This window comes from Oncorhynchus clarkii, chromosome 2, assembly GCF_045791955.1.
Source record: "Oncorhynchus clarkii lewisi isolate Uvic-CL-2024 chromosome 2, UVic_Ocla_1.0, whole genome shotgun sequence".
Classification (NCBI taxonomy): Eukaryota; Metazoa; Chordata; class Actinopteri; order Salmoniformes; family Salmonidae; genus Oncorhynchus; species Oncorhynchus clarkii.
The window spans coordinates 49434687-49460838 of record NC_092148.1 but is presented as its reverse complement, the minus strand read 5'-3'; the positions used below and the strand labels follow the sequence as shown (position 1 = coordinate 49460838).

The following is a 26152-nucleotide window of genomic DNA, read 5'->3' as shown; positions in this document are numbered from 1 at the left end:
CGTGTAGTGTCCACCCGGCTTAAGGATGGGAGAGACATGACATCCATCACAGCTCCTTGCTGAAGGTGACGTTGATCATGTACTGCTTCTCGTGGGCTGAGCCTGATGTTCGGCATGTCACGCCTCATGTCTGAAACATCAAAATGCCTATGCATCTACAAATCATTGTTTTACACAATATTGTATCATATTTTGAGTTGCTGACCTGTTCATCCACAGGCTTGTGCTGTAGTCTCCACAACTGGATCAGACTGACACAGGATTCCCATTCACCGGATGGTCTGAGGGATGCACTCATGTTGGACTGGAAAACATTTGGTCAGTGGTAGGTATTTTTCAATGCCGTATCACCATCCAATCGTAACACATACCAACTTTTGACAACGTGACAAGTGGTCCCTCGACGCCCAATCTTAAGTCATGACACAAACATGCCGCGCAGATATCTCTTCAAAGGCACTGTTGTACACAATATTGTATCACATTTGATGAGTTACTGACCTGTCCGTCCACAGGCTCGATCTGTTGTCGTCTCTACAGGTACAGGATGTCCACGCACCGGATGGCCTGAGGGATTCACTCCTGTTGGACTGGAAAACAAAAAAGAGACATTTGGTCAGTGCCGTATCAACATCTTTATCTGGAGAGAAAATGTACCGTTTGTCATAACACAAACCCACCTTGGACAATGTGTGACAAGGGGTCCCTCAACAACCAATCCTCATGCCATTGTTTGTTCTCGTTTCCCAATCAACAGTCTGGATCTTCCTCTCTGCCATGGTGGATGAGCTACCTTTTCCTGGTAAATTTTCCCACTGGAAAATGGCAGCTGCAGACCCGAGTGCTGTCACTAGGTTTTCTGTCCTCCCATCTGAAAGACAACACAAAAAAAGTTACTTTTACTAGCTAAGTTGATTACTAAAATGGTAACATCTATATTGAAATGCCATAACCCACAGACTTGACTATAGTAATGGTCAAATAAACTGGTATATCTCAAATGCCCGTGCTTCTACACCTGCATTGCTTGCTGTTTGGGGTTTTAGGCTGGGTTTCTGTACAGCACTTTGAGATATCAGCTGATGTACGAAGGGCTATATAAATACATTTGATTTGATTTGATTTGATCTGCAACATATAAAATCCTACTGTGTGGATGGGACATTTCTGCTGGGTTGGAGGAATTATCTGGAAGGCTCAACTAGATGATCAGGACAGTCTAGGGTACTATTTGCCCGAAGAGGTGAAGTATTGCGATGAGCTATATGACTGTACTTCTGATTATAATTCTCGAGAGGAAAATTAAAGCCCTCAGCCGTGAGGTCACTGAGGAGGACCAACAGTGATAGCGGGATCGTCTGAAAGCGACTGACATGTAGGGAATGTAACATAAGGATTTGGGCACGGCCAGCAGACCACAATTTCTACTTGCACGGGTAACATTAATTTCCTAAATCTGTGGCATGCCATGTTTGCAAAGGCAAGATTTCACTGCTATGTCAGGCTAGTTTGGCACATTCTCTACTAGCCATTTCACTGTTGTATCAGGCTAGTTGGGCACATTGTCTACTATCCCAGTTTAAAAAATACTAGCCTCGGGCTAGCTTAATTTCCATCCCTGCTGACATGTATAACTGACTTCACAGGTCATTTGGTTAATCATGTGCAACAGATGCACTCGTGGAACAAAACCATTTGTGTTTTCTATGGGAAAACATTGAGCCAACAAGTCCTTTGTGAGCTAGCTAGCTAGTTAGTTAACGTTAGCTGACCATTCGTGTAGTCACACTTTTCCACGTGGGGACATGCTAGCTAATGTTATCCCACCAGGGCACGGATATTTAGTTTACGTTTAGCTAGCTAGTTACGTTAGCTCATCGTTCATATAGTCAGACTTTTCCCCAGAACCCATGGGTGATGACATGCTAGCTAGTCCACCATGGCAGGGATATTAAGCATTAGCTAGTTAACGCTAATTGCTAAAATTAGGCACTTCAAGAAGCTAAGTAAACAGAATGATCATTACACAGGTGCACTTTGTGCTGGGCGCAGTTTTGTCACACAACATAATGCCACAGATGCCTTAAGTTTTGAGGGGACAGGCAATTGGCATGCTGGCTGCAGGTATGTCCACCAGAGCTGAGAATGTAATGTTAATTTCCATACCCTTAGCATCATTTTACCTCCTCTATACCTCCAACATTGTTTTAGAGAATTCGGCAGTACGTCCAACAAGCCTCATAACCGCAGACCACGTGTAACCACGCCAGCCCAGGGCCTCAACATATGGCTTCTTCACCTGTGGGATCATCTGGGGAGGAGGAAGAGGGAGTATTTCTGTCTGTAATTAAACCCTTTTGTGGGGAAAAACTAATTCTGATTGGCTAGGCCTGGCTCACCAGTGGGTGGGCCTGGCTCCAGTGAGTAGGCCTATGCCCCCCAATGGCTGTGCCACTGCCCAGTCATGTGAAATCCATTTATTTCAATTGAATGATTTCCTTTTATGAACTGTAACTCAGTAAAAAAATTGAAATTGTTGCATGTTGAGTTTTTTTATTTTTGTTCAGTGTAAATATAGTTACTGAACAATAATATATGATGGATTGGAAATGATGCAGACAATTACATAGATATAAGCTGTTAGGTTCTAAATAAACAGAGTAAAAAACGCACAGATGCTTAGTAAAGCTCAAACCAAGTTTATTCACCCACATACAGCTGCATAAGACAAAGAACATATTAACACAAGTACTGGTATTTAATCCTTTCTCCTATGCTGAGTCTCCAACACATCTGAAAAGCCAATACATCTCTGTTGCTAGACAGAACCTTTGTGATATCTGTTCTTCCTCACTTCATCTGACCTGACCTCTGCCCCAAATTCCTCTCTCCTCCCCACAGGATCTCTGATGTCTAACAATAAAATATTCTGACGGAATGTAAATGTTCTAAATGTTCTTCTCTCTCCCTTAGTGACATGAATAAGGATACTTCATATTTTCAAATTAGAACTCAATCAAAGCCTTTGGTTGGAAAATCATTCCTCATGAAGCTGGTTGAGAGAATGCCAAAAGTGTGCAAAGCTGTCATCAAGGTAAAGGGCGGCTACTTTCAAGAATCTCAAATATTAAATATCTTTTGATTTGTTTTACACTTTTTTGGTTACTACATGATTCCATATGTGTTATTTCATAGTTTTGATGTCTCCACTATTATTCTACAATGTAGAAAATAGTAAAAATAAAGAAAACCCTGGAATGGGTAGGTGTGTCCAAACTTTTGACTGGTACTGTATAAGAGGTGTGAACTGTTGACCACACCTCCTGACTTTGAGAAGCTTTGAATCAAGCACAACCATAAAAACATTTCTTCAGGATTTTGGAAATTCTCCCACGAACCCCGTCTTCTTATCAGTTGACCCCACATGGAGTCGTGACCCCTGGTTTGGGAGCTAAAATTATAATTTAGTTCTCAGGCAAGGCTTGATCATGCAAACCAGTTCTGTTATGTCATAAACCTCTTATTTTGTTCATTTCTAGTTAAAATTTCTGTACCTGTCACAATTTTTTAAACAAGCTGGTAGTTATTATATTATTTTATCACAGTTTTGGTTCATGACTGGACACAGTGAACGGGCAGTAAACCTAACTGCTTTAAAAGTGTCCAGGTTTTTCCTGGCCAACTCCATTGTCCTTTGCTTATCAGCAGGTATATGTGATAAAAGGCACCTGATAGTCTAAATCAGAAATCACCCTATCCTGTTCAAAGGTCAGAGCTGTAAAGCACATTATCCTAAACGACAGACAATCAGTGGTACAGTGCCTACAGAAGGTACACACCCATTGACTTTTTGCACATTGTGTTGTGACAGCCTGAATATAACATTTATTAAATTGAGATGTGTTTGTCACTGGCCTACACACATTACCACATATCAGTGAAAGAATGTTTTTTAGACATTTTTCTAAATTATTTATAGAAATTAAATCTAAAATGTCTTGAGTCAATAACTATTCAAATCAAATCACATTGTACGTGTCACAAACACGTGTTTAGCAGATGTCATAGCAAAATGCTTGTGTTTCTAGCTCTAACAGTGTAACAGCTCTCGTGGGTTGAAGGAGACCAAGGTGCAGCATGGTAGGCGTTCATGATTTTTAATATTAACTGAACACCGCAACGACATAACAAACGCGCACAGTTCTGTCAGGCAACAAAACAGCTAAACAGAAAATAACTCCCCACAAAAAATCCTAACGGAAAATCACAACTTATATATGATCCCCAATCAGAGACAACGATAGACAGCTGCCTCTGATTGGGAACCACACATGGCAAAAACAACAAAGAAATAGAAAACATAGAAACAGAAAACCTAGAATGCCCACCCTAATCACACCCTGACCTAACCAAAACCAGAGAAATAAAAGGCTCTCTAAGGTCAGGGCGTGACAAACAGGACAGTAGTATCTAACAATACACACAATCTAAAGTAAAGGAATGGAATTAAGAATATATAAATATTTGGACGAGCAATGTCAGAGCGGCATAGACTAAGATACAGTAGAATAGAATAGAATACAGTATATACATATGAGATGAGTAATGAAAAATATGTAAACATTACTAAAGTGACTGGTGTCACTTTATTAAAGTGGCCAGTGGTTTCAAGTCTATGTATATAGGGCAGCAGCCTCTAATGTGCTAGTGATGATTATTTAACAGTCTAATGGCTTTGAGATAGGTGTTTTTCAGTCTCTCGGTCCCACCTTTGATGAAACTGTACGGACCTCGCCTTCTGCATGATAGCGGGGTGAACAGGCAGTGGCTCGGGTGGTTGTGGTCCTTGATGATCTTTTTGGCCTTCTTGTAACATCAGGTGCTGTAGGTGTCCTGGAGGGCAGGTAGTTTGCCACCGGTGATGCGTTGGTGGTACAGTTTCCATACCAGGCGTGTCTGTAAAAGTTTGAGGGTTTTAGGTGCCAAGCCAAATTTCTTCAGCCTGCTGAGGTTGAAGAGGCGCTTTTGCGCCTTCTTCACAGCACTGTCTGTGATGTGTACGCTGAGGAACTTGAAGCTTTCCACCTTCTCTGCCGCGGTCCTGTCGATGTGGAAAGAGGGGTGCTCCCTCTGCTGTTTCCTGAAGTCCACAATCAGCTCCTTTGTTTTGTTGACGTTGGGCGAGAGGTTATTTTGCTGGTACCACACTCCCAGGGCTCTCAACTTCTCGCTGTAGGCTGTCTCATCATTGTCGATAATCAGGCCTACTACTGTTGTGTCATCTGCAAACTTGATGATTGAGTTGGCGGTGTGCGTAGCCACAGTCATGGGTGAACAGGGAGTACAAGAGGAGGCTGAGCATGCACCCTTGTGTCCCCAGTGTTGAGGATCAACGAAGTGGAGGTGTTGTTTCCTATCTTCACCACCTGGGGGCGGCCCGTCAGGAAGTCCAGGACCCAGTTGCACAGGGCGGGGTTCAAACCCAGGGCCTAGAGCTTAATGATGAGCATGGAGGGTACTATGGTGTTGAATGCTGAGATATGGTCAATGAACAGCATTCTTACATAGGTATTCCTCTTGTCCAAATGGGATAGGGCAGTGTGCAGTGCGATGGCGATTGCATCGTCTGTGTATCTATTGGGGCAGTAAGCAAATTGAAGTGGGTCTAGTGTGTCAGGCCGAGTTGCAGTTATTCAGCACCTTTGTTATGGCAAGCCTAAATAAGTTCAGGAGTAAACATTTGCTTAACAAGTCACATGGACTCTGTAACCCACACATACAATTATCTGTAAGGTCCCCCAGTCGAGCAGTGAATTTCAAACACAGATTCAACCATAAAGACCAGGGAGGTTTTCTAATGCCTCACAAAGGTCACCTATTGGTAGATTAGTACAAATAATAAAGCATATATTGATTATCCCTTTTGAGCATGGTGAAGTTATTTATTACACTTAGGATGGTATATCAATACACCCAGTAACTATTAAGATACAGGTGCTGATTCCAAACTATGTTGCCGGAGAGGAAGGAAACCACTCAGGAATTTCACCATGAGGCCGATGGTGACATTAAAACAGTTACAGAGTTTAATGCCTGTGATAGGAGAAAACTGAGGATGGACAAACAACATTGTAGTTGGAAGCATGTACAGAATATTCCAAAACATGCATCCTGTTTGCAACAAGGCACTAATGTAATACTGCAGAAAATGTGGCAAAGCAATTAACTTTTTGTCCTGAATGCAAAGTGTTATGTTTGGGGCAAATCCAATATAACACATTACTGAGTATTACTCTCCATATTTTCAAGCATAGTGGTGGCTGCATCATGTTATGGATATGCTTGTAATCGTTAAGGACTGGGGAGTTTTTCAGGATAAAAAATAAACTAAATGGAGCTAAGCACAGGCAAAATCCTAGAGGAAAACCTGGTTCAGTCGGCTTTCGACCAGACACTGGGAGATGAGATGAATTCACCTTTCAGAAGAATGCCAAGTCTAGACTGGAATTGCTTACAAGACAGTGAATGTTCATGAGTAGACGAGTTGCAGTTTTGACTTAAATCTACCTCAAAATCTATGGCAAGACCTGAAAATGGTTATCTAGCAATGATCAACAACCAATTGGACAGAGCTTGAAGAAGTTTGAAAATAGTAATAGGGAAATGTTGCACAATCCAGGTATGGAAAGATCTTAGAAACTTACCCAGAAAAACTTAAAACTGTGATCTACAAAGTATTGACTCAATACTTATGTGTCAATACTTATGTCAATTAGATATTTCTGTATTTCCTTTTAAATATTTTGCAACCATTTCTAAAAACATGTTTTCACTTTGTCATTATGGGGTATTGTGTGTAGATGGGCGAGAAAGACAGCGAGCACATTTTTTTTTTGTTAATTCATTTTTAATGGACTCTACGAGGTGTCGTGTTCCTGCTGGACCATGTTGACTCCAATGCTTCCCACAGTGTCAAGTTGTCTGGATGTCCTTTGTGTGATGGACCATTCTTGATACACACTGGAAACTTGATACACACCCTCAGAATGGCACACATATACAATCCATGCCTCAATTGTCTCAAGGCTTAAAAATCCTTATTTAACCGGTCTTCTCCCTTTCATCTACACTGATTGAAATAGATTTAACAAGTCACATCAATGAAGGATCGTAGCTTTCACCTGTATTCACCTGGTCAGTCTGTCATGGAAAGAGCAGGTGTTCTTTATGTTTTGCACAGTCAGTGTGTGTATATATATGTATACACACTATGCATACAATACCATAATATCTACCCTTACCTGAAACCCAAATAATCTGCATAATAGGATAATCATTCATGATAAGATACCTATAAGGTTATTGGGAGTTAAATATGCCACATATATATATATATATATATATATATATATATATATATATATATATATGGTTAGATATTATGGTATTGGGGGGAGGGGAGCATGTCAATTCTTAGTCATGATGTGTCTTATCAGGTTCTCTGGTAGGCACAATCCACTCTAAGGGAGATAAGGAGACACCACGCCTCTCGCAGGTCTGCCAGGCAGCCAAAGGCATCAACAGGCAGTGCCATCCAGTACCTGGGTACTGCAACAAGGTGAGACTATCCTGCATATATTTTACATCTGTAGTGTGCCACAAGAATTGACTTCCAAAGTATAGATGTACACATTTTTAGAATTGGTTTGCCATGAATGTTAACTCAATTGCAATTGTTTCTGCACTGTATTGTGTTTAACAATTATTATTTATTGCAGTTACACCAAATATTTAGTAGATTTGGCTATTTCAGCCACACCTGTCGCTAACAGGTGTAAAAAAAAAACTGAGCACGTAGCCATGCAATCTCCATAGACAAACATTGGCATTATAATTGCCTTTCTGAAGAGATCAGTGACTCCACGTGGCAACATGATAGGATGCCACCTTTCCAACAAGTCAGTTTGTCAAATGTATGCCCTGCTAGCGCTGTTATTGTGAAGTGAAAATGTCTAGGAGCAACAACAGCTCAGCCACAAAGTGGTAAGCCACACAAGCTCACAGAACAAGACCGACGAATGCTGAAGCGTGTAGGGCGTAACAATTGTCTGTCCTCAGTTGCAACGCTCACTACCGAGTTCCAAACTGCCTCTGGAAGCCACGTCAGCACAAGAACTGTTACTGTTCGTCGGAAGCATCATGAAATGGGGTTTCATGGCTGAACATGTCTAAGATCCCCATTGTGCAATGCCAAGAGTCGACTGGAGTGGTGTAAAGCCATTGTACTCTGGAGCAGTGAAACGCGTTCTCTGGAGTGAGGAATCACGCTCCACCATCTGGCAGTCCGACGGACAAATCTGGGTTTGGCGGATGTCAGGAGAACGCTTGCTGCCCCAATGCATAGTGCCAACGGTAAAGTTTGGTGGAGGTGGAATAATGGTCTGGGGCTGTTTTTCATGGTTCGGGCTAGTCCCCTTAGTGCCAGTGAAAGGACATTTTAACACTACAGCATACGATGACATTGACTTCACTAATGCTCTTGTGGCTGAATGGAAGCAAGTCCCCACAGCAATGTTCCAACATCTAGTGGAAAGCCTTCCCAGAAGAGTGGAGGCTGTTATAGCAGCAAAGGGGGGACCAAATACATATTAATGCCCATGATTTTGGAATGAGATGTTCGACAAGCAGGTGTCCACATACTTTTGGTCATGTAGCATATGCATTTCGTCTTTTAATACTAACTAACTTATATTGCAAAAGCATATGTTATGCAATCATCTATCCTGCAATGGAATTGCCATAGGCCTGTATATAAAACACCTCTTGCATCATTTCCTCCTGTGAACTTTGATCAGATAACCCATGTAAGCTTGCTATTTCCTCATTTCATGTCTTGATCACTGAATTATCCCCTACTGAATAGCCTTTCCTACAAGTCTCCCTCAGAATAATGCCTTTGGTTTTCTACAGTAATGGTCTTGTTTTCCCCCCACGTGATGGCATAAAGTAGCTACCCATGCAGATCGTTTTAAGAGGGATTTCCACTCAAAAAGCACACAGCCCGTTTAAATACCATAACATGATCTCTTAAGGCAATAGAGTACTGTACTAATATTCCCTTTCCCTTTCATAGCCTATATATTCAGTTGAATTAGGCTGTAGCTGAACAGGACTGTGTGCTTTTCTAGGCATCTTTAAAAGTTGTGTCAAAAGCAAGGTATTTAGTCACTATACTTGTCCTTAATCCCTGGTAAAAGTCAGCCCCTTTTAAAACTCTTGGTTCCTGCAATACATGGTGACTGGTCGGTAATTACGCAAACCCAAACCCCAATACATTGATTAATAATCCAATTAAGGAATTGTCAAGAGTTATCGATTTGCTCGAATTTCACATGAATGATTCAACTATAGCGCTTGCCAAAGCCTACTACACCCATCCATGACTCATTGCATGGTTACTTGTAGTTGTGGGACGTTTGTCCGTGAGTATATCCAAAAATCCACAGATGCACTTTGCACCCTGCTTTCACCGTCTAGCCACAACTAAATTAAGTAATTATGTGTCCAGTGTGTAGACCTATGGGAGGGGGAAATACAGACAGACTACAGCGTAGCCTACAGCTGCGTTAGTGTAGTGTAGACGGCTTCGTCTATTGCTGTACTCTCTTGGACCCCTTAGCATTCACGCAGTCTCCTCCATTCCAGTCTCACTCATCCACTCTCTCTGATTTCATCCTTTCCTTTTAGACGCTTAGCATCAACAAGGCTCCCTTTCATCCATCCCTACCTCTTGAACTGTGGATATAAAAGAATGGCAAACAACTTCGCCAGAATGTTGTCTTCCAAACGAAATGTGAGGATTCTGTCATTAATTGGAGCCGGGTCTTTGACAGCGGGCTTTCTGCTCAATCGTGAACATGTCACCGCCGGAGCGCAAGCACGGAGAGTGTACCCCGCCAGGTAAGCCACGACGCCCTTTACTGCTATAGATAGACATTTTCAGTTTAGCCATGTCAAGTGCGAGAGCGTATTGCCACATTGTCATTAAGTATTTAGATAGAGTAGCTTAATACGTGAATAATATGCTGACCTCAATTAAATAATTTTACTATCAAAGCAATGCCAGCGACTGGGAGACGAATGTGGTATTTCGAGTCTTTCGATCATAAACTAACCTATTTGTAAAAATTATAACCCGACCTAAACCAGATTATTCTCGAGATATATTTAACTTATATTGCACCACATGTTCTTTATGCCTAATGATGAATAATTAATATAGATATAAATAATTAAATATGCATATTTTCTAAATCATTCTCTGAATGCTACATGGTTCCACGAGGGAATGTTTTGCCAACAAATACTAGGCCACATTGATATGTTCTAATTGAGTTGTTGATGAGACAGGTTTTTTTCCTGAACCATGGTGGAATTGTCTAGATTCGACCTTATATGACCTGCATAGGGTCAGGGAAAACTCTGCTTTTGTGACTTTATAGGCCTAATGATAGGCACAATCTAGCGCAAACCCAACCCCGAGTGGAGGTGCTGTAGACAAAACGCTCAGCTGGAAAATCTGATTGCATAATGTGTATTAAGAATGGTTGGATATTCCATTTCCAAAGAATGCTCAACTTCTGGTGTGACCAGATTGTAAAAAGAATGCTTAACTTCTGGTGTGACCAGATTGTATCAAGTTTGGCTACTATACACTGTTATGTCGTTGGCGAAGACATCGCTCTGTGCCAGGTGTATAAATAGCGCATGCATGCAGGGCATGCCAAAAGCCTAGTGGTAGGCTATGCCAAAGAAAAGCACAGGTAACCAACCTATAATTATAGCCATCTCTTAACAATCAGAGCCATAGATGGAAATCTGTGTAGGTGTTGACTTGCAGTGAGTCTTAGGTTATAATTATCAGGAGCATCATAATAATGAACTCTAATTAGTCATGTGCACATTTCCAATTTCATTTCGAATTTTAAACTGTCCTTGTGGTTGTTTCTCAGTTACAATGATATAGCAATTTTTGGGGGGTGAGTGACTGACTGTGTCCTGACAGTGCCGAGTACCCGGACCTACGCAAGCACAACAACTGCATGGCCAGCCACCTGACCCCAGCCATCTATGCCAAGCTGGTGGACAAGACCACGCCCAACGGGTACTCCCTGGACCAGGCCATCCAGACTGGCGTGGACAACCCCGGGCACCCCTTCATCAAGACCGTGGGCATGGTGGCAGGGGATGAGGAGTCATACGAGGTCAGAGCAAGGGGCATTAGTTTGGAGGCAGTAATTCAAGGTCAGTGTAGTGAAGCCGTAGGCTGTGTTTGTTCTCTCAAAGAGTAGGAGGAGAGGATCCGAAGTCCCTCCCTTTGGACCTCATCTTCCAATGAGCTTTGAGAGGAAGGTGAGGATTTGGGGAAATGAGCACGGGGAGGAAGAAAGGATTTGACAGCTAGTAACATTTTCAGACACCCCCTAAATGTATGGTTGAAGGTCAAGTTGTGGAGCATATTTAACGACAAAGAAAAGCAATTGCTTTTGCCATAAATAGCCAATTTAGTCAATGGTCTACATTTATCTCAGAGACATTGAGAATGAATGACTACCCTGTGGCCTATATAACACTTTTGGCATCTAAAATGATCAGTAGCGAGCGCAATGGTTCATGGACCACATTCTATTACAATCCCAGACACTTCTTAATCTGACAATGGAGAATAGGCACATCCAACCCCCAAGTCCTGTTTTAGACTGAGGCCCACTACCACAGCACCAGCGGGAGTGCTGGTTTTAGGATAAAGGAGACCATGTCATTTTGGGATCTCATTGCTTGCTATGAACTTGAAAGGTTCTCAAAATAGAAAGTGATATCATTATTATTTCCTCACTCGTATGCAGATGATATTCTGTCTCATCATGTGGCTATGACTGTGCATTAGTGCCCCGCCCAGTGAGTGGACATTGCCCATATACCACACCCCCTCGGGCCTTATTGCTTAACTCAACTGCATTACAATACTATACTGTAAGCCCGTCTTGTAGTTTATAAAGTGACAATGATCATTTAAAGAACTCCCATCCTTTCAGTTTATAGGTGTGACAACTGTTGTAGGCTATATGATGATGTTATGTGGTCAGACCTCTGATGTGGATGTGGGGGTTTCAGGTGTTTGCAGACCTCCTTGACCCAGTCATCAAGGAGCGGCACAATGGCTACGACCCTCAGATTATGACCCATCCCACCGACTTGGACTCCAGCAAGGTATAGAGATGCAACTTCACTGAAAACCACAGTATAGGGTTTGCGTCCCAAATGGCGCCCTAATCCTTTGATCGTGCTCTACTTTTGACCAGACCCCGTAGGGAATAGGATGCAGGCCCTGGTCAAAAGTAGTGCACTACATAGGGAGTCGGATGCCATTTGGGACGCTACCTAGATGTGACAGTGAAGTTATCTAACGTTTAGAAGGTGGACAGATTCACTCGCTGGACACTACACCAGGGGAGAACGACTGCCCCCTTTCATTGAAGCCATGAAGTTCAAGGCCCACCGAGGCTGTTGATTTAATGAAGCAGAGTTCCCCTATTGTAGTGAATGGGAAAATGGCAATCTTCGTGGTCAATCTTCATGCAAATAAAGAACAAATTCGAGGACAATCATGGTATCAATAATTGCTTCTATTACACCGGATGTATGTCCTTGAACCAATTATTTTAAAATCGCACACAGAATAAGTTATAAGGATAGCTTAGTTGCAGCCTGCAGTACCCCGGTCGGGATTCAACTTGAGGTGCTCCATGAGACGGGGCAGTCGTACTCCCCTGGTCGCAGCTTACAACAGCACTTCCTGGAGTAGCTCAAGCTGCAAATGCTATGTCTTGAGAATCCCAGCCATGAGACTTCTTACTAAGATAAAACAGACTTCCTGAGCTTCAAATGCGCCATTGAGTCGTCACATAGCAATGAATGGTGTGACGTTGTCTTTGTCCATTCATATACAGTCAATGCACTACACTAATCAGTTATACCAGCTAATATTATATAATTATGCAGTACATCCCATTGCCCATACTGGAATGTTATGTTACGTGAATATATTATAAGCTACAATAAATTATTCTGGCATACAAATCATTTGTTAAGGGAACAAAATATAGAAACTATCATGTCTTAACTTGGCTTAAACCCTTTTGCTCTTTGGGGATCATAGATCATTCACAAATGTCCTCCGTCAATGCTGGTGTTGTGATACAGTTTACGAGACGCCATTCATTCTTTTTTTTCTATTTCTCCTCGCTCGCAGCTCACGTCTGGCAACTTTGACGAGCGCTACGTGCTGTCGTCGCGGGTCAGGACGGGCCGTAGCATCAGGGGCCTGAGCCTGCCCCCGGCGTGTACCCGGGCGGAACGCCGCGAGGTGGAGAGGGTGGTGGTTGACGCCCTGGCTGGCCTGAAGGGGGACCTGGCGGGGACCTACTACAGCCTCACCCACATGACCGACCAGGAGCAGCAGCAGCTCATCGACGTGAGTCAAGAGGCCAATCCATTTTACGTGTTGTAAGGACATAAAGGAGAGTGAGAAAAGGGAAATAATAGCAAGGATTTGTTTTTGGGGGTGGGGGACATTGATATTGCTCCACTTTCATTAAGACCGCATTTCCTGTCTCTACCATGTTGACACAGGACCACTTCCTGTTTGACAAACCCGTGTCTCCTCTGCTGACCTGTTCGGGGATGGCTCGTGATTGGCCAGACGCACGCGGTATCTGGTAAGCACCTGTTAGTTATAGATACGGACCCTTAGTGGTCATTAACAGTCATCACAGTGAGAGGTGATTTTGATTGTTTCACAGTTATTTGCATATAGTTCATGCTACACATCACCATGACTCTTCTAGCAAAATAATGCCCACTAGCTTGTAGCTCCTCTAGATTGAGCCTTAAACGTGCATCAGTGGCATGTAGTCTAGCAGTTAGTGTTGGTCGGGTAACCGAAAGGTCGCTGGTTCGAATACCGAGCCGACAAGGTGAACGGTCTGTCGACGTGTCCTTGAGCAAGGCACGTAACTCTTAAGTTTCTCTAGGGCCACCGTACTACTATAGCTTACTGTATGCTTCCCAGTTGATACTGTTCGCCCATATATTCTGACAAAATGTTGTGTAATTTGTGTTGGTTTTGGTGTATTTTTCAAATTAAATTCTTTGCTGTTCGAGCACCTCTTTTTTTTCTTGAGGGTGGTCCTAGTTCAGTAGATGAAGTCTACACCCTTTCGGCTGTGATTGGTTAACAGTAGGGATTCTTTAATTGCGTGTTTGTTGTCATTCAATGAGAAAAGACTAGTTTTCATGTACATTTTGTTCACTTTAGAAACACTGCACCAAACATCTAACATCTTAGTTAGATGTAAAATTACATGACTGAGATCTCCTGGGCAAAAACAGCTCAATTGATTACAGATTTCCTGATTTCATTTGGACTATTTTTTTCTCTTGTTATATGTCACTCACTAACCAGGTTTCCATCCGACCTTTTTATGCGCATAAAGTACAATTTCATGACGGAAACATCTTTGGAGGGGAAAACACGCTTATTGTTTTTAATGCGGATCTGTTGCCAATTGGATGGAAAGCTAGCTATAGAAAGTCACTCAACTAGCCCATTGCACCAGTCAATTCAAATGTTTTAAATTGGTAAATGAGTCCAGTTAGTCTAGCCAGCTATCTACATTTCTAGTTATCATGGCCGAATTACTGACCGGGCACATGCCCAGGGGCCCTGACCTCCAGGGGGCCCCCATTGCTTTAGCTAGTCACTCTTGCTCAGGTATCATATTAACGTGGTATACGGCATGGCAAAATGTGTAGAATTGCAGGAAATTAGCTGTAAAACTGCAACAACAAAAAAATAGAATCTGTAAAGCAAATGTATTTGTTTACCTTTTGTTAATAAAATACTTTGTCTGCCAATACATCGCTCTGTCAATTTTAATCCCGGTGCTGTGTTAGTGTGAGTTAATCCGCAGCGGCTAATTGTATCCAGTGCCTTCAGGAAGTATTCATACCTCTTGACTTATTCCACATTTTGTTGTCTTATAGCCTGAATTCAAAATGGATTCATTAAATTAAAAAACTCACCCATCTACACACAATCCCACATAATGACAGTGAACACATGTTTTTAGAAATGTTGGCAAATTTATTGAAAATGAAAGACAGAAATATCTAATTTACATAAGTATTCACACCCCTGAGTCAATACTTTGTAGAAGCACCTTTGTCAGCGACTACAGCCGTGAGTCTTTCTGGGTAAGTCTTTTCGGGTCTTGCCATAGATTTTAAAGTAGATTTAAGTCACATCTTTTTGGTAAGCAACTCCAGTGTAGATTTGGCCTTGTGTTTTATGTTATTGTCCTGCTAAAAGATCAATTAATCTCCCAGTGTCTGGTCCATCATTTGTTATCCTGAAACTCCCCGGTCCTTAACGATTACAAGCATACTCATTGCATGATGCAGCCACCACTGTGCTTGAAAATATGGAGAGTGGTACTCAGTAATGTGTTGTATTGGATTTGCCCCAAACATTACACTTTGTATTCAGAACACAACGTTAATTTCTCTGCCACATTTTTCTTTAGCAGTATTACTTTAGTGCCTTGTTGCAAACAGGATGCATGTTTTGTAATATTTGTTTATTCTGTACCGGCTTCCTTCTTTTCACTCTGTCAATTAGGTTAGTATTGTGGAGTAACTACAATGTCATTGACCCATTCTCAGTTTTCTCCTATCACAGCCAATAAACTCTGTAACTGTTTTAGACACCCTTGGCCTCTCCAGCAACTTAATTAGAAAGGACGCCTGTATCTTTGTAGTAACTGGGTGTATTGACATACCATCCGAAGTGTTAATAACTTCACCATGCTCAAAGGTATATGCGAGGCATTGGAAAACCTCCCTGGTCTTTATGGTTGAATCTGTTTGAAAATTCACATTTTTTTTTTTAAATGTATTTTTTATTTAACCTTTATTTAACTAGGCATGTCAGTTAAGAACAAATTCTTATTTACAATGACGGCCTCCCGGGGAACTGTGGGTTAACTGCTTTGTTCAGGTGCAGAACAACAGATTATTTTTTTTTACCTGGTCAGCTCAGGATTCGAACCAGCAAACTTTCAGTTACTGGCCCAACGCGCTAACCATTAGGCTACCTGCCCGACTGAGGGACCTTGCAGATAATTGTATGTGTGGCGTAAAGAGATGAGAGAGTCATTCAAAAATCATGTTAAACACTATTATTACACACAGTGAGTCCATGCAACCTATTATGTGACTTGTTAAGCACATTTGTACTCCTGAACTTATTTAGGCTTGCCATAACAAAGGGGTTGAATACTTATTGACTCAAGACATTTCATCTTTATTTTTGAATTAATTTGTACAAATGTCTAAAAACATAACTCCACTTTTACATTATGGGGTATTGTTTATAGGCCAGTGACAAAACAATCTCAATTTAATTCATTTTAAATTCAGGCTACAACATAACAAAATGTGTGAAAAGTCCATTGGCTATGTGTTTGTAGATTGACTGAGGTGAATGCAGTACAGCAACCGATGTGATAATGGCTGGGGTCATTTTTGCTTGTTTTTGCTGTTCTCCAAATGACATTTTAGAGTTTGTAAATTGTATAGAAACGCAGTAAATGAGCTTTGAGGTTTTGGACGGGGGTGAAAGGGGGTTGACTTTCTTATAAAAGTAAATGAGCTTTGACTTTCTTTACGTTTATAAGAAAGTCAACCCCCTCTCACCCCCATCCAAAACCTCGCTAAAACTCAGAACCTGGCTATGTCCCTGTAGACAATGCCCTCTCCGCATTGAGTTTCAGCCGGTGTCCAGAAATAGCCTGGTGCCCAGAAATAGCCTGGTGCTGCTCCAGCATCGATAACCAGCTTCCCTCTCTCCCCCCCCCCCCCCCCCCGTGCCTACATCATACCAAACTCTTCTCCTCTCCTTCATAATTCACCCTCTCTCACTCTCTGTTTGACGGCCCTCCTCCTTTCATCCTGCCCTCCGCTCTCCTGGCTCCAGACCGATCCATTACTTTCTCTGATTGTTTTTAGGAAGTCCGTTTTTACTGAATGCAATTCATTACAGTGCAATTACAATGAGATTGTTTTAATTGTAATGCATTACTGTATGCATAACGATGCATTACTGTGAGATTACTGCGTATATGGCAATACTGTAGACGGCGACCATCACCTCTGTGTTTTGTGCATGAAGTTATGAAGCAGCCACATGTATGTTAAACGGAACCCGGGACATCAACTCGAGCTGGTGCAATGGAGAATAGGGAAATTATCTCTTAGTCGTATATTGATCTTGTCTCACTCAATCCATTATGACGAGGGCTTCGAGCACCGTGTTTCTTTTTATTTTTTTTACCCAACATTAAGGAAAAGCATCGATATCAATGGTTGAGCTCAGCTCCCCCAAAACGAGTCTACGGACGCTGGTGGCAGCGGTGGGATCCGTTGATTTCCAAAAATAAATGGGAAGTATTGATTTAAGAGAGTGTTTTGTGATTTTTAAACCATCTCCACTCAGGCACAACAACACGAAGACCTTCCTCATCTGGATCAATGAGGAGGACCACACCAGGGTCATCTCTATGGAGAAGGGAGGCAACATGAAGAGAGTGTTTGACCGCTTCTGCACAGGCCTGAAAGAGGTGCACACACACACACACACACACACACACACACACACACTCACACACTTTAGTTATTTATCTAATTTTTCCAAGTTCCTCATTAGACACAGGAGACGGCAAATTGTTAAAGCAAGGACTGTTATTGAACAGTAGTAATGGCCAAACAGTAGCAATGACGACACTACACATTGCATTCGGAAAGTATTCAGACCCCCCCAGCCTAATTCTAAAATGAATTAAATAAAACAAGTTCCTCATCAATCTGCACACAATACCCAATAATGACAAAGCAAAAACAGGTTTACATTTTTTTTTGCAAATTTATGACAAATAAAAAACAGAAATACCTAATTTGCATAAGTATTCAGGTCCTTTGCTATGAGACTCTAAATTCAGCTCAGGTGCATCCTGTTTCCATTGATCATCCTTGAGATGTTTCTACAACTTGATTGGAGTCCACCTGTGGTAAATTCAATTGATTGAACATGGTTTGGAAAGGCACACACCTGTCTACAGTGCCTTCGGAAAGTATTCAGACCCCTTGACTTTTTCCAAATTTGTTAGGTTACAGCCTTATTCTACAATTGATCAAATTTGGGTTTTTTCCTCATCAATCTACACAGAATATCCCATAATGACAAAGCAAAAACAGTTTTTTTGATTTTTTTTGCTAATTTATTCAAAATATAAGCGGAAAAATAACATTTACATAAGTATTCAGACCCTTTACTCAGTACTTTGTTGAAGCACCTTTGGCAGCGATTACAGCCTGGAGTCTTCTTGGGTATGACGCTACAATCTTGGCACACCTGTATTTGGGGAATTTCTCCCATTCTTCTCTGCAGATCCTCTCAAGCTCTGTCAGGTTGGATGGGGAGCGTTGCTGAACAGCTATTTTCAGGTCTCTCCAGAGATGTTGGATCGGGTTCAAGTCCGGGCTCTGGCTGGGCCACTCGAGGAAATTCAGAGACTTGTCCCGAAGCCACTCCTGCGGTCCAGAGCGCTCTGGAGCAGGTTTTCATCAAGGATCTCTCTGTACTTTGCGCCGTTCATTTTTGCCTTGATCCTGACTAGTCTCCCAGTCCCTGCCGCTGAAAAACATCCCACAGCAGGATGCTGTCACCACCATACTTCACCATAGGGATAGTGCCAGGTTAACTCCAGACATGACACTTGGCATTCAGGCCAAAGAGTCCAATCTTGGTTTCATCAGACCAGAGAATCTTCTCTCTCATGGTCTAAGAGTCTTTAGGTACCTTTTGGCAAACTCCAAGCGGGCTGTCATGTGCCTTTTACTGAGGAATGGCTTCCGTCTGGCCACTCTACCATAAAGGCCTGATTGGTGGAGTGCTGCAGAGATGGTTGTCCTACTGGAAGGTTCTCCCATCTCTACAGAGGAACTCTGGAGCTCTGTCAGAGTGACCATCGGGTTCTTGGTCACCTGCCTAACCAAGGCCCTTCTCCCCCGATTGCTCAGTTTGAGCAGCTCTAGGAAGAGTCTTGGTGGTTCCAAACTTCTTCCATTTAAGAATGATGGAGGCCACTGCATTCTTGGGGACCTTCAATGCTGCAGAAATGTTTTGGTACCCTTCCGCAGATCTGTGCCTTGACACAATCCGGTCTCGGAGCGCTAAGGACAATTTCTTCGACCTCATGGCTTGGTTTTAGCTCTGACATGCCATGTCAACTGTGGGACCTTAAATAGACGGGTGTGTGCCTTTCCAAATGATGTCCAATCAATTGAATTTACCACAGGTGGACTCCAATCAAGTTGTAGAAACATCTCAAGGTTGATCAATGGAAACAGGATGCACCTGACGTCAATTTCGTGTCTTATAGCAAAGGATCCATATATATATATATATATATATATATATATATATAATACTTAAAAATGTATACGTCTGCAAAAATGTCTAAAACCCTCACTTTGTCATTATGGGGTATTGTGTATAGATTGCTGTGGATTAAAATTTGTTTTAATCCATTTTAGATTAAGGTTGCAATGTAACAACATGTGGAAAAAGTCAAGGGGCCTGAATACTTTCCTGAAGTACATACCATATATATATATATATATATATATATATATATATATATATATATATATATATATATATATATAACGTCCCAAAGTTGACATTCCATGTGAAGGACCCACAATAAAACATGGTAGCGTACAAGAACCTGGGTTTTCTGAAGATCATAGATGTCTGGACAAGACAAAGGGTACACACACCCACACCCGATCACTATATGGCTGCTGATCGACAGTCTATGTTTGCAAGACAAATGACAGTCTAGTATTCATCTAATCTCAAGTTCTCATGTCATGTTTGGTTAGGTGGAGAGGCTTATCCAGGAGAAAGGCTGGGAGTTCATGTGGAATGAGAGACTGGGCTACATCCTCACCTGCCCCTCCAACCTGGGCACTGGGCTCCGCGCTGGAGTACACGTCAACCTGCCCAAGCTCAGCAAGGTAACACACACACACACACACACACACACACAGCAATATCTACTCAGAGCCTCAACAAATATACACGGCGAAAACGGTCTTACCTAGATTTTTATTTATCTTGTTTTGAGTGCTAATACATTTTAAATGACTTTTTTTCTTACCAAGATACATTATCTCACTACATTGGCAGATAATGTTGCTTATTTTGACTTAAAAAAGCTTGAAACAATATTAATTTTCTTAATAAGACGTCTGTCTAAGATAATACATATTTGGCTTGCCCCTATACAGATTCACACACTCACAAACACACAAACCTTTATACCCTCACACCAGCAGACCAACAAGATCCTGCTTGCCAGTCATTCAAGGCCCATTTGTCTTCGAAAATCCCTTTCCCCTCGCTAACCAGGGCCGTGCTTGTGAGGGCACACCCTAGCAAAACGTTTTTACATCGGAAACGAGGGTTTCCTGTTGGACAATTTCAGATAGTATCTCTTCATTTCCTACGTTTTTGTGCCCCGTCAAAATCAAATCAAATCAAAATTGTTTTGGTCGCATACACATATTTAGCAGATGTCATTGCGGGTGTGGTGAAATGATTGTGTTCCTAGCTCCAACAATGCAGTAGTATCTAACAATTCACAGCAATACACCAAATCTAAGTCAAGTAAAAAAAAAAAAAAATGGAATTAAGAGATAAATAATATTAGGATGAGCAATGTCAGAGTGGCATTGACTAAAATACAGTAGAACACAGGATGTAAACATTATTAAAGTGACTAGTGTTACATTATTTAAGTGACCAGTGATTCCATGTCTATGTACATAGGGCCGCAGCCTCTTAAGGTGCAGCTTTCAATAACCGGGTGGTAGCCGGCTAGTGACTTAAATTCAGTGCAGGGTACTGGGTGGAGGCCGGCTAGTGATGGCTATTTAACAGTCTGATGGCCTTGAGATAGAAGCTGTTTTTCAGTTTCTCGGTCCCAGTTTTGATGCACCTGTACTGACCTTGCCTTCTGGACAGTAGCGGGGTGAACAGGCCGTGGCTCGGCTGGTTGGTGTCCTTGATGATCTTTTTGGCCTTCCTGTGACATCGGGTGCTGTAGGTGTCCTGGAGGGAAGACGGTGTGCCCCCTGGTGATGCGTTGGGCAGACCGCACCACCCTCTGGAGAGCCCTGCGGTTGAGGGCAGTGTAGTTTCCATACCAGGCGGCGATACAGTCCGACAGGATGCTCTCAATGGCGCGTCTGTAAAAGTGTGTGTCTTTGACCCCACTGCAGGACCCCCGCTTCGCAAAGATCCTGGACAACCTGCGTCTGCAGAAGAGAGGTACCGGAGGAGTGGACACTGCAGCCGTGGGCAGCACCTTTGACATCTCCAACCTGGACAGACTGGGCCAGTCAGAGGTAATAAGGAATACATAGTGTAGGGTGAAGTTTCTCTTAGACACTGATCTTGAGTCAGTTTGGATTGGGAAGGGGAAGCTGATCCTAGATCTGTACTAGGGGAAAATTCACCCCTCCCACACACACACACACACACACGGCCACGGGGTGCATCTCAAATAGTCTAAAATTGTGTACTCTCCACTCCTCTCCTTTACCTGCGCCTACAATACAAGGCAATGCAATAACAGTTATTATCCCAAATGAGGATATTACAGCTAAGGCACGACCTGGAAAAACTTGCCAGGAACGACTGAGATGGCAGACATTCATCGATAGCCTCAACTCCTTAGGAGCCAAGGGCTTAAGAAGGCAAGTCAATACGCTGTTATTCAGAATCTGAGAAGGTGGGCCAAAACAATACGGTGAAGAGTAACAAATGCATTTGCTTTACAGCTCTGTATAGTAAATGATATAACACAAGCGAGGAAGCCATTTTAGACTACTGAGATGCGGCCATGGCTTATACTGGAAGGCTTGAACAGTGTCTTGAGGAGAGAGAGACCGTCTTGCCTCTGTTCGTGTGTTGTGTAACCCCTTGTGTACCCAGTCATGCTGTCATGCCTGTGTCTGCATGCGAGATGGTGACATAGATAAAAGAAGACAATGGGACTATTCTGTACTGTGTGTTGCTGGCGTGGGTCCTGGAGAGCCACAATGTGTGCGGAGTACCAGACACTTGTACAATCTATGTCGAGGCGCATTGAAGCTGTTCTGGCGGCTCGTGGTGGCCCGGACACCCTATTAAGACGCTTTATGTCGGTGTTTCCTTTCAATTTTGGCACTTACCTGTAGATCCTCCGCGAACACTGCATTTAGACGCACACACACACCAATCACGATGCGGTTGATTATTTTAACCAGGTACGGGGGGGGGGCACACACTGCAGCTCTCCAGAACCAATCGGTGAGGAATGCAAGGGCAAGGTCTGTGAGTGAAAGAATGCGGGAAAGAGAGAACAAAAGCGTAAGAGGGTGAGGAACAGAGAGAGAGCGAGACAACTCTCGACCGTCCACCGTCTCTGTCCGCGTGATTGAGGTTATCGGTTTAAGCAAGGCTCAGAATCCGAATCACTGACCTGGACGACATAACGGGCAGTTATTCGGGATGCAAGATGAACCGTCGATCAGGGATTCTGCACAGTCTGGCTGCAAGGCGGTCGACCTCGAACACTCCAGGCTGACCTCATTGCAGATGTTGCAGCAACCATTGGTCCTGTGCCACGTCATCGACTGCGCCGTCGGGCATCACATTGCTCGGCCTATGTCATTCGATGTGCTTAGTTGATGTGTTAACTGGATCTTGTGAGATCTGGCGCGGTCTGCGATGCAGTCGTCTCTCTCTCTCTCCAACGCGCCCACTGACTCTCTCTCTCTCTCTCTGTGATCAGGTCCAGCTAGTGCAGACGGTGGTGGACGGCGTCAACTACCTGATCGACTGTGAGAAGAAGCTGGAGAAGGGTCAGGACATCAAGATCCCTCCGCCATTCAAGAAGTAGACTGCCCAACCCCCTCCGACCCAGATATACCTCTTCTTACCGACCTGTCTGTCTCATCCCCATTCAGAGCCATAGGTAATGTCCAGATTTAGTCCCAACTCTGTTTGAGATGTCGAATTTAAAATGGCACCAAATGCTCCAAGAGCGTTACACTCTGGTAGGAATGCACATTTAGAATGCTCTAGTGCATAGCCATAGCTCTAATCCCAATGCAACTATATGCAATGGGACTCCTTCTACTTAATAGCCTCCAACCTGACACCTAGGCCTGTTACACCTAGACTACAGCATGTCTCATACTCTGTGTGTCCGATACTACTACTTCCTCGTCTTCCCTCTGTATCGGGATGTGGAGGAACCCGGCTACATGCTATACTGACACTGCTACGGTAGTGTAATCCATCCATTTGTGGCTGTCTACACCCAGAGTGTAACCATGTAGTGATAGATGACGACTTGAATGCAGCACAGCAACCATGTTGGACTGAAAAGACTTCTTAGGGGTTTGTATGCTGAGGTTCTAATAAGACACGGGTTAAACTAAGTCGTACTAATAATAACTCATGCTAAACTACTGTGCTCCGTGCTCGATGATGTACTGTATGTATCAATCAGCAATATCATTACAGCCCACCATTGAATGTCATTCGCGGACAGATCTTATTAAAGGAACCATGTCTTTAATACATTTTCTCTCTCATTCGTCATTAATATTATAAACCTGTCAGGTGCCCGTGTGTTGTTGACCCATAGGCTTATAGAATTGTGTCGAACTCGACCACATTGCAACCTGTAACTGTTCAAAGCGCATGTGTGTGTGTGTGTGTGTGTGTGTGTGTGTGTGTGTGTGTGTGTGTGTGTGTGTGTGTGTGTGTGTGTGTGTGTGTGTGTGTGTGTGTGTGTGTGTGTGTGTGTGTGTGTCTGCGTGATTTCATCCCACCTTGAAAGCAATGCTTTGAGTGACTTATTACAGTGGATGGGCGCCATAGTAACCAAGCTCTCAGTGCTTGATTGTGATCAGCTTGGTAGGGTTTGGGGTCATGTGACAATACTGATCCTCTTAACACTGAGCAGTGTTATAACCAACCGCTGTACTGTACCAAGACTTATGGCCAAAGGGAGTTAGCGTTGATTGGTTTTCTATGCACTTGATTGAATTACTGTAAATCACTGATTAGTGTGAACACACTCTGATAATGTGTAGCCAATACACCAATCTGTCGTGCAGTTTATTAAGGTCATAAATCTGAGTAGCATTCACAATGTTGCACAACTACTACAATCGTTAAGACCTGTTCATTAAAGACGGGTAAAGAAGTGATAACATGTTTTGATACTAGATGTTCTAACAAGAGTACTGTCTCTTGACGACTGACTTCAGTCAGATCTGCCAGCCAGGCTATTTGACACTGTAACATAATATGTGCTAGAACACTAGGGGGACAATTTGTCTTGTTCCTAAGGCTGAACATTGACATTGCAACAGCCTCTGTGTTATTCAGAATCCCTCTCTCTCTCTATCCAACCAGTGATTGTTTGAAAAGCATTGGAGCGGCATGTTGTGTTACTGAAATCTGGGTTGTTGACACCATAGCAAAACATTTTGCAACGGAGAACAGAAATAAGCAGTTCCTCCCGCTCTTTTTCCGTTTGGTGCCTACTGAACCCTGTACAACACAGCCGAGCTCCTTGAAGCGCCTCCGTCAGCTTTGCATTGCAGTCTGCAGATCTTGGTCCTCCTCCCAAGTCTCACAGGGAGAAATGGTACGTTGCCATGGCAACTGTCTTATGGAGGAACGGGAACTAGGAACTCCAAGGGGGGCTTTGTCTGTGCACAGCCAACTAATCCTCAAGCCTTCAGTGGAGCTGCAGGACGCACGGGAACAATGACAAGCCAGAAAGCACAGACTCATCATAGCACACAGAAGTCCTGTTTTATACCTGGTGTTAAAATTGTGCCCACATTTTTAGACCGGTGTAGAAAATGAAAATGACTGATTTTGATTATCTTCCTGACCACTTACATGAGGTAGACAGGGACTTGTTGTATCTGGATCATCTTGATTAGATCACACACAAAAAAACACATGTAACAAGTTGTAAGATGTAACCAGGGCCTGAGTATACAAAACATTAAGAACACCTGCTCTTTCCATGACACACACCGACCAGGTGAGTCCAGGTGAAAGCTATGATCCCTTATTGATGTCACTTGTTAAATCGGCTTTCAGAGACAATAATGTACACCCTATGGGAAGCGCTGAAAGCATACCTACGTGGCCAGATCATACCATATAACGCCGGCACGAATAAGAGGTCAGGGCATCTTACAGAACTTGCTAACCTTATAAACGACATTGATCAGAGGCACTCAACCACGCCATCGGCAGGCCTCTATAAAGAGAGAATCACATTACAGATGGAATTTGATTAGAGGACCTTCACTTAAAATCCAGACAAAACCCCGATGAGTATAAGGAACTGGCCAGTAAACTTCTTTGCCAACAACTGAGGCAATCAACAGTGTCTGGCCTAATACCTGAAATCACAACCTCAGCAGGTGTGACCACCTCCGGCCAAAAGTACATTAATGATCAATTCAAACATTTTGACGAGGACCTTCTAAACTGACACCATATTATGTGACATCTACGCAGGGGTCACTCCCCCCAACCATGTCACAGGTCATAATATCAGTCTGAAAAAGACCCGCTGAAATGTGAGTTCTACTGCCCTGTTAGCCTGCTTTGCTGTGACTATCAGATATACACCGAGGTAAAGACAGTTTTCAGGTTGAATATTCAACGGATATTCGCGCTTTCAAACCTCAATAGCTTTCTAACCCCTAAAGTCACAGACTCCAAATAAGTGTCTTGATGTTGGAAAAATTGCGCACACCACTGCAGAGGTCTTATTTTCACGATTTGGACATGACTTTGCTTTCCAAAGCTAATAAACATGTGGAAATGTGAGCAGCATCTTGTATTCCAAGTTGAATTAGTTAGGGAGCGTAATCAAAGTGC

General features: G+C 42.9%; 1 protein-coding gene across 1 annotated transcript; it reads left to right on the top strand.

Annotated features, from left to right (window-relative positions):
* Positions 1–9690: 9690 nt before the first annotated feature.
* On the top strand, positions 9691–23817 carry LOC139368913 (creatine kinase U-type, mitochondrial-like). Its single transcript, XM_071108406.1, has 9 exons — positions 9691–9960; positions 11066–11264; positions 12175–12270; positions 13313–13534; positions 13693–13778; positions 17615–17738; positions 20065–20199; positions 21466–21591; positions 23022–23817. Exons 1-9 carry the CDS (start codon positions 9812–9814, stop codon positions 23127–23129), a joined length of 1245 nt encoding a protein of 414 aa, XP_070964507.1. The 5' UTR covers positions 9691–9811; the 3' UTR covers positions 23130–23817.
* The last annotated feature ends 2335 nt before the right edge of the window (positions 23818–26152 follow it).

Coding starts and splice junctions, on each gene's coding strand:
- LOC139368913 (XM_071108406.1), top strand. CDS start 9,812: ATGGCAAACAACTTCGCCAGAATGTTGTCTTCCAAACGAAATGTGAGG. Junction 11,265..12,174: donor GGGATGAGGAGTCATACGAG/GTCAGAGCAAGG, acceptor TGGGGGTTTCAG/GTGTTTGCAGACCTCCTTGA. Junction 13,535..13,692: donor AGCAGCAGCAGCTCATCGAC/GTGAGTCAAGAG, acceptor ATGTTGACACAG/GACCACTTCCTGTTTGACAA.